The sequence below is a fragment of the Ceratina calcarata genome, unplaced genomic scaffold, assembly GCF_001652005.2.
Source record: "Ceratina calcarata isolate Rehan_Ccalc_2016 unplaced genomic scaffold, ASM165200v1 scaffold43, whole genome shotgun sequence".
In the NCBI taxonomy this organism is placed as follows: domain Eukaryota; kingdom Metazoa; phylum Arthropoda; class Insecta; order Hymenoptera; family Apidae; genus Ceratina; species Ceratina calcarata.
In genome coordinates, this window is record NW_017166721.1 from 434,715 (window position 1) to 443,705 (window position 8,991).

At 37.7% G+C, this 8,991-nt stretch overlaps 3 protein-coding genes across 6 annotated transcripts in view; 1 reads left to right on the forward strand and 2 right to left on the reverse strand.

Moving 5' to 3' along the window:
• tup (LIM1_Isl and LIM2_Isl domain-containing protein tup) overlaps positions 1-3,028 on the forward strand; it is a 36,405-nt gene extending 33,377 nt beyond the window's left edge. For all 3 annotated transcript variants that reach the window (XM_026815105.1, XM_026815106.1, XM_018027781.2), the window contains 2 exons: positions 136-342; positions 682-3,028. In XM_026815105.1, coding sequence (XP_026670906.1) covers positions 136-342; positions 682-918 — 444 coding nt within the window. In that variant the 3' untranslated portion in view covers positions 919-3,028. The remainder of the gene's footprint in view (positions 1-135; positions 343-681) is intronic.
• Positions 3,029-4,805: 1,777 nt separating this feature from the next.
• Positions 4,806-7,885, reverse strand: LOC108626855 (sorting nexin-4). Its single transcript, XM_018027782.2, has 10 exons — positions 7,666-7,885; positions 6,660-6,766; positions 6,357-6,573; positions 6,188-6,293; positions 5,999-6,108; positions 5,797-5,934; positions 5,487-5,697; positions 5,299-5,431; positions 5,110-5,224; positions 4,806-5,045 (listed from the first exon to the last, which is right to left on the reverse strand). Exons 1-10 carry the CDS (start codon positions 7,741-7,743, stop codon positions 4,995-4,997), a joined length of 1,266 nt encoding a protein of 421 aa, XP_017883271.1. The 5' UTR covers positions 7,744-7,885; the 3' UTR covers positions 4,806-4,994.
• A 559-nt stretch (positions 7,886-8,444) lies between these two features.
• LOC108626813 (synaptic vesicle glycoprotein 2B) overlaps positions 8,445-8,991 on the reverse strand; it is an 8,795-nt gene continuing 8,248 nt past the window's right edge. For both annotated transcript variants that reach the window (XM_026815123.1, XM_026815124.1), the window contains one exon: positions 8,445-8,867. In XM_026815123.1, the coding sequence (XP_026670924.1) occupies positions 8,797-8,867 (71 nt within the window). In that variant the 3' untranslated portion in view covers positions 8,445-8,796. The remainder of the gene's footprint in view (positions 8,868-8,991) is intronic.

Below are 8,991 nucleotides of genomic sequence, written 5' to 3' on the forward strand. Positions count from 1 at the left end.
TTATAAGAAATTTTTATAAATACAGTCTTATTTCACGTATCTCGTAAATCAATAACGAACGTGAAATAATTTGATAACCGTCCAATTTGATATTCGTTTAATTTGTTATATTAGAGTATGAATTTTATCGTGCAGGAAGGACGTAAATTGGGCTTTGGGGGGATGCATGGTATACCCATGGTAGCCAGCAGTCCTGTCAGACATGAAAGTTCTATAGGGATGACACCACTCGAGGTGCAAGCTTATCAGCCACCGTGGAAAGCTCTCTCGGACTTCGCCCTGCACACCGATTTGGACAGGCTAGATCCCAACACGCCTTCTTTCCATCATCTAGTGTCGCAGGTAAATTTCAATTATCTTTCTACTAGAGATATTTTTCTAACATCACAAACGAGGTACACACAATTTATGAACTTTTGTGTTTCACGTTCGATTGCCATTCTCTCGTATGAAACACATTGCTCAGAATGTTTGTTTAACCCATTCGCTGCCAGGGACGAGTATACTCGTCTTTGGTTTTCTGCTTCTAAATGATTATGTATGATAATATATGTGCTCTTACCAAGAAATAACTTGGCAGCGAATGGGTTAATCGTAGAATGATTTGATGTATTTTATATTCAATAATCTTGTCAATTATTTGCGTTATTGATAAAAGAATAGTTCAATGTCCAATTCCAGATGCACGGGTACGATCTTCACAGCGGGCCACCACAATTGCCACCGCCGGGAATGCTCGGCGGTCCAATGAACGACGGCGGAGGCGGCGGGGGTGGCGGGCCGTTGCCACCGCCTGGACCGCACCATCCGAGCGGAGGCGGCTCGGACATGGGCCAGCACCCCGACAGCACGGATAGCTATGTAACTTACCTAGAAAGTGACAGTGACTCCCTTCACCACGATACAGGAAGTCCATAGTGTTGTGCAGTGTGGCCAGAACGAAAGTGTCCGCTTTCTTCGTGGTCCTCTTTCAATAAGTGCTTGAAGAGAATCGTAGTCTGCGAGGACAAGTAGAGCGGTCGAGAGACCAGGACTTGAGAACGCGAGCCGATTAATTGTAGCCTTCGTTTCCCCTTTACCCTCGTGCGGTTGACTCGATCCTTCATAGAAAGACGAAAGAAGTGAAATTCAGTCGAGGATTTCATTTATTACGGCGTGTCATTTCTATTGAACTCGGTGTTGTGATAAAATAATTTTTGCATCAATCATTAATTGAACTTCCTGATAAATTGAATGTTAGAGTTAATTAACAGAGAAATGCAGATTACGATGGAAGTAAGTTTCTCAGTTTCCAAGAGCATATTTAATAAGTACGTTTTACGGTTCTTACGTGAAAGGGTTTGGAAATATACAATTAGCAAAGTACTCAGGCAAATTGCAAGAACCACACGATTTGCAGAAACATGAGCTTAAATCAGCAGAGGATCAAAGCAACGATTCGAATAGTTCTCGTTCTAAACAATCAGAAATTATTGTACAATTTACGAGACGCAGCTATGTGCAATCATATTTCGGAGCGAATGTGCGAAACGAATAATTGTTCGATTTGATTTGTATAATTTTGCTCGGTAGTAGACGTGTCGATGTTTCGCGGTTAAACGTTTTTATTGTGGACTGCTACGAAGAATCCGTTCGTGAAAAATCTCAGGTAGAATACGTATAATGATTTATGGATGACAACCGACGTACGTCGTTCTAATTAATTGATCGTTGAGGGAATAGAGTAAATTATATTTAAGCGAAACAGACGAGAAGAAACGAGAAACACTGCGCCGATATTTTTAAACGAATACAATAAATTCTGCTACCGATTAAATCGACTACAGAGTGTTTAAAAATTAAGGTACGACCCGATCGAAAATTGTATTCCGCGAAACACGCAGGGATTACGTGCAAGGCAATTTAGTTGATGTTTTAATCGAGTTAATTTACAGTTCGGACGAAACTCGCCCTTGTGCACTGAAATTGTAAATCGACAGCATTGTGATCGGAGGACTCTGAAATAAATACGAGGACGGTAGGTATTAATTGACGTTAGCTGAATAGAGAGTTATTTAATTATTTAATAAATTAGGAGAACCATTAATTCGTTCGTCATTGTTTAAGCAATTTCAGTGTATCCTCGCGGGTGAAGGGGTGCAATAAATATAGAAATGTCCTTTTAGATCGACGCGTCGCGTTCCAATCAGACGTCGACGCAGTCGTACGAGTTCATTAAAAATTATCGGAAATTCTATTCTGCGCAACAAGGAATAACAATGCAGTTTCTCTGCTTTCGATGATTTCTCTTAACCAATTGGAATTTAAATCATCGACGGAGTTGGTCACGTTTAAGCGTCTGCTCAAACGTAAAACCGAATTAAAATGATTTAGGCTTGCGAGGAGGAAATGTGACGACTGAATCTTCATTTCTTCTTACCATCGTTTCCGGGCACAGCGCGAGTGAAATGGAAAATTGCATTTAAACGCGTCCAACTCTGACTGTCCGATCTTGTGAACGAAAAAAAATAATGAATCAATCATTCGACACTATAAATATAATCGTGTCCGTTGATCGTCGCCAAGGCGCAGTTAGCCCGTGATATCGAATAACCGTGAAGCGTATGAAGAGATTTAAGAAACAGTAAAGAATGTAAGTGCCCGAGGATAGCACGTTTTACCTTCCGATCACAAACGAATAATTGTAAACGCAGGTAATGTACATTCGATGAATACCAAAGCGTATGCTTCATACGAACGGACGGGAACGCGCTGATTGTGAATTGTAAATAATATTCTCCCGTAAAACCATTTCCTACTCCCAAGCCCCCTCGTTGTCGCTAAATTAGTCGTTCGTTTTAGTGGTGATTCGTTTAGGTGTTTGTATAGAATCGTTCCACCACCGCTCCCCGTCTAAGACATAACATGGTTCGGAAGGGAGAGCACCGTATAAACCTAACGTTTTTCGTAATCTATTCGAATCGTCTTCGGATTTGTATAATATTTCTATACCGGCGCACACGTAAATAAACTGTCCAATTAAACCATCCATCTGTCGATTAATTAGCACCTCGGCTGTTTTCAAACTTCCACTTTGCACCTGTTTCAATTCTCAGTTCGTTCGATCATACATCCTTTGTAGAGGATTACCTTAATTGGCTCGAATTGTTTAAACCAGGTCTGATCGACTCTAGGAAATCGCATTTAAATTTCGAACGACAGTACCAGCCCGAAATAAGTATCTAAAAAGCGTGAGGAGAGACCGTTTTCGTTAGGACGATGAATAATTAATTGTAATATTTTATTTAAAGGATTGGAAAGTTATAATTAAATGTGTTGCCAAAAGTATTATAATAAACTTTGTTCAAGCTAATTATACATTACAAATGACACATCAATTATCCTTCATAAATATGTTCACTGTATATATATATTAGGTATTTATTGAAAAAGAAATATGTGATTCATCATATCTAATTTTAATTAAATTAATTCACCGTTTGTTAAAGTATTATTTAATAAAGTGTACCTGAAAATGAATAAGACAAACGTGTTTATACTTTAGAAGTAGAAGTCGAAAACTTCAAAGTATCCGAGAAATCGAGGCTCTTATTAAAATACAATTATACATTTGTATGATACACGTTCATCGACGTTAGACGGAAAATATGTGAAGTTAAATGAATAATTAAAGTGAACCAAGTGATTCGTATACGTCTCGAGCTGTTATGCGAAATTATATACATATACACGTAGAAAAAACGAAGCTATTCACACGTAGAAAAGATTATTACGAATCTTAAATTTTATTATCAATAACGCTGTTTCCTACCGTTACGAAAAATAAATGCAACAATCGTATCCGTAAACGAGATACAATCCGCGACGATCGAGTTTCAAGCCTGTTGAGCAGATGTACAAGTAAGACAGTGTATAAAAAGTTACAGCAACGCTTTCAACTTTCTTATTTAACGTCCTAAAACTTTCGCGCTCGCTGATTAATATTACATAGAAAACTTACAAGCGTGTACTAACGGAGCCAGCTTCACAAACGTTAAACGAATGTTTAGCTGTCTCTCACAGCTCGGTATATGGCTATGACATTCCTCCTTGTCAGTAAGGAAATTGCATAGGACATTTCTTGTATCTGGCAACTGAAGCTACAACTTTTGTCTGAAATATTTTTTGCTGGCGTCAATAGTTTACAAGTATTTGGCAAAAAACGGTAAAACAGTTTATTGCAAAATACTCATGAACTGTTGACGATAGAAAAAAATATTTCATACAAACTTGTAGCTTTTGACATCATCATTCAACTTTCATTTCAAACATTTTTCGCTAGCAGCAACAAGTAAGCAGTTATTTTCAAGAAACGAATATTTTAAAAATAAAATCAAGAAAAATACTTCAAGTAAAAGTTGTAGATTAGAACTAGTTGTTATTATCTGCAAAAAAAAATCGTACACAATTTTATTCCATCTCGAATACTTCAGGAGTGATCGATTAATTACTTCGTCCATCGTCAAATGCTTAACGAGTGGAGTGTTGTAACCAATATCGTGCAGCGAGAGATAGCTAAACATTTCTACTACCCTGTTTACGTGTTCAACACTTGAGAAGTCGTTCCCAATAGCACAAGTTGTAAGATATAACATCACGCGAGTCCCTCGAATCGCGACGACTTTTTAAGTACTGCCTAAACATACACGTTAATTGGTTAACTGTATCTTACACGTACAACAGTAACATATACTAAATACATATAAATATTAAATATTTCACATATCTATATATATATATATAATATATTCAACATGAATCGTGTGTAAATACGTATATATATATATAATATCATCTAATCTAACATTAAATAATAGAAACAATGTTGTACATTCATGTAATAATAAGCGTACAGTATGAGTGAGCTTACAAATATGTATAGGAATGTATATCGCACGAGAGATGTGAGAACAGTTATTGTTCGGTGTCAGCTTCGATAAGAAAAAGAACAGTTTTTACGGCATACTCTCCAGACAACTTTTGATATGTTGCCAAGCTTGCAGCCCCTGGAATTATTAATCGATTCGCATACACGTGAACATTAAATCAATTCGATTAACGATACTTTACCTTCTTCGCGAGTTTAAATTGTAAGATGCAATAGGCTGCAAACACTTCCTTCAAATCCACCACTTTCTGATGTTGAAATCTTTCTATGTCTATCATTGCTTTAATAGAGAAAGACCTGAAAATATCAGACAGTATAGAAAACAATATCCGCATATATAAAATTAAAAATATTTTAAGCTAAAATCGTACTTTAAATCCTCGTCCACTCGTTTGACAGTTTCTTCGTGTTGCGCGATTCGCTGTTCGAGTTGCAGCATTTTTAATTCGCGGACTTCTTCCGTGTCCACGGAAACGAATAATCGTGAAATCAAACCGGATTTACCTAAAGCAATGAGCCATTGAATTAAAGGTAAATTTATAATATTAAATAGTTGTACCTTGTATGACTTTTTCTTTTTGCTCGAGGGCAGCAGTCAAAGCGTCGTGGGACTCATCTTTGGCCAATTGCAGTGCCTCTCTTCGCCTGACGACGGCTTGAAGTGCGGAGGCACCGAACAACCATTCCTTCAATTGATCTGCTATCAGTTCTTCCTCTTCGAGAGTCGTGTCTATCGTCGCTGCTAACGAATCCAGATAGTGACCCGATTTCTAAGAAAACAGGCTGTAATGCAGTCCGCTTTGCAGTATAACACACTTAAGGCATGCCACGTCTCACTTAGTTAGACGAACTTCTTTAAAGACAAATACCTGCAGGCCGTCACCCATTTCTCTCTCTATGGCACTCCATTCGCTGAACACGCGACCATAATTCGCGTGCAATTTATACAAACTGTGCTGTTTCTCTACGAGACGCGCACGCACTCGAAGAAGATTACACAAATTATTCTGTAACGTAATACCATTCTTAAAACCAATCTTATAATTAATAGTCGATTATGTATAGACGCACCTGAAGCTCAATTCCATAATTTTTAATTGTTTCGAATCGTTTGTCCGGTTTCCTGAGTCGTACAGCTACGCTCAGTGCTTTTAATTTTGATTCTACCAATTGCAAGTAACCTTAATATAAAAATATTTAAATTTGTATTACTTTTAATTAATAAAACAATTGAGGGAGAATTATCTTTCAACGATTTACCAGTCTCTTTAATGCTTTCCCTCCAGCCGTCCTTTTGCTGGAGAAATCCCATGAAGTGCACGTCACGGGACAAGATGGGGTGCGAAGCCACCCTCAACAGAAAATTCTTCGAAATAAATTTATTATAAAGAATCTTTAAAAACAAATTAATAATTATATAAGTAAATACCTCGAGACCGACTCTGCGTCTGTCAACGAAATCTGGGTCGAACGTGTCGGTGGTAACTTTTTGCCAAGCATATAAAACTTTCTTTTCTGGCAACGGGGGCAGTACAATATATGGATAAGAAATCTCTAGGTACGTTCGAAGCAGTTCAAACTCGGTGTATCTGCGCCACAGAGAGCTCACTTGGGTGAGGGCACCTTTGAAATCTGGATCAGTAACTCTGTAACAATATTTAACGTACGTATATAGCGATGGAAAACATATTGCTCTTCGTTTTACGATAGTGGAAGATTTCGGTTTACTCACTTAGTCTCAATGAGGTAGACTGTATAAAACTCTCTCAAATTCAATGCCCCGTTTGCCCGTTTCTCAGTCTCAACTATCGAGATCTCCATGTGATCAAGCAACGAATCCTAATAGTACACGTCACACGTAAGAAAAAGATATCCGAGAAGCCCAGTTATCTCGTTTAACGTAATTACAGAAACACGGGTAAAAAAAAAAAAGTAGCGAAATAAGTTTATCTATGCGCATAAGAATGAAAGGGATAGAGCTACCAATTTTGTTTCAAGAAAATTCAGTTTGCACGATTCGTTTTAAATTATTTAATGGGATAATGCCCGTTAATATCATCTAATTTTAGTGATTACATGCCCGTTTAAGATATATTGTACATGGGTTTAAATACCCTCCACGTACCGTACAGACCGCCAACACTTGTGCAACGGTGCTCAATCGAATTTAATAAATGACCTACTTTTATAGTTTTCTGAATAAACCAAAAATAATCGTTTTATATTTGAATTAAACAATTAACCCTTGCAGTAAAATATTTATTTCATAAATTATATCTATACCGTTGAAGCGATACATATTTTATATACGAGCTATAGAATCATTGAAAAATTATTCTGTCCATTGCAGCTGCGTGTACGAAAGATAACTTTATGACGGATTTTAAAAATATCTGAATTTGAACAACGATAAGATCACGGCGGTAATTTACGAGGAGGCAGACTGATAAAACGCTGTCAAACGAGGAGCGCGAGAATGACGGTAACAATAACAAAACGTGAGAACCGCTGCGCGTGGTTTCGATTCTTTCGCAATCCACGTACTTTTCCTGTATCGTTATTTATTATTTCTCAAATCGGCGCCGACTCATCGTTTACCAGAGTTGTGAAATAATTCAAAAAGCTCGTTCGCGGAAAAGGGAAGAACGTGTTTTTAAAAATATAGCGTCAAGCGACGTATTGATTTGGCGGACGAATTGAAACAATTAAAGCAGGTGATTAAATAGCGTCGTTCTCACCTCCTTCTGCGTCTCCATAGCGGTCGTGTTCGCGTTCGCTTCTCTCTGGTAATTCCCGTTTTGAAATACCTCTTCCATAATTTCGAGCCGGCCTAAAAATCTACCAAAGCGGCGAGCGAGTCTCCGGAATCTCTCACATCACGTCCACTTTCTCCATTACACTACTGACGCTCGCGACGACACACGACTGCTTCGCTCCACTCGACAGAGCATACTGCACTGCACCCACGCTAAATTCCCTGTCATACGACCGAACATTTATTCGCCAACTCTTATCTCTCAAGCATTACTAATAGATACGCTCGTTCAAATCTAAAGTTCTACTAATCTTTCACAGATAACTTTTACGAGACGCGAGTAACAATTTTAAAACGTTCTACCTGTTTGCACCTGGCGAGACTTCCCGACGTAGGGAATTTAACGGACGACGCTAGAACCGATGGCCGCTGCAAAAGGGGTTGATTAAAGGGGGTGGAATAATTGGCACATGCACTTTGAAGTCGGGAAAAAAACTCGCTAGAGCTTTCGTTTGTTCAGCTATACTAAAAATTCGATAACACTCGTTTGTAGTGGGGACCGAAATCGCACGAGGACTTTAAAATTAATACTGACATGTAAATTAACATGGAAGCAATCTGCTTGGGACGTAGCAAAGAAATCGACGATGAAATAGTAACCATTTATTGATACGATTTTTCAAATAATTTTTATTTAAATATAACTATTACACGTCTATTTAATATTACTTATATACTATGGAAATTTTAAACAATAGGATTTCTTCAATACGATAATAAAATTTTATTATGTATATCAGTATTTTCACTAATCTTCAATTAATTAACGTACCTAATCATTCACGTACTGATGAAATCACCTAAAACACTGTACAATCACTCTGTACAATCGCGAGACTTAACGAAAAGTCTTATGTTAGTCTTCGAGCACATCTCAGTATCACGCACTCACGTAAAAAGGTATCTTACATTAGGTGACCGTAATCATGCTGTATTTACATATTTACATGAAAATCATGCACAGAAATCGTAGACAATCAGGAATCCAGGAACAGGATGCGTTATATTATTTACAACCGATCCGTTCAGCTCTGTTACCCTTTCGTACACATCGTTAGGCAAGTTGCTTCGGTTTTTCCTTTTGCGACTGCTTCCGTGGAAGAAGGATCACCAGGAATGCCGACACTGGAAACGATATTAAACACGACAAATAAAAAAATATGATATTAAGGATGTATAGGCTATATACTTAAACACGTTGAATTTGTTATTATAGATTCCTATTACTATTAAAAAGCTACCTGCAAAA

Coding starts and splice junctions, on each gene's coding strand:
- LOC108626855 (XM_018027782.2), bottom strand. CDS start 7,743: ATGGAAGAGGTATTTCAAAACGGGAATTACCAGAGAGAAGCGAACGCG. Junction 6,574..6,659: donor GTCTACCTCATTGAGACTAA/GTGAGTAAACCG, acceptor ATATTGTTACAG/AGTTACTGATCCAGATTTCA. Junction 6,294..6,356: donor GACGCAGAGTCGGTCTCGAG/GTATTTACTTAT, acceptor TTTATTTCGAAG/AATTTTCTGTTGAGGGTGGC.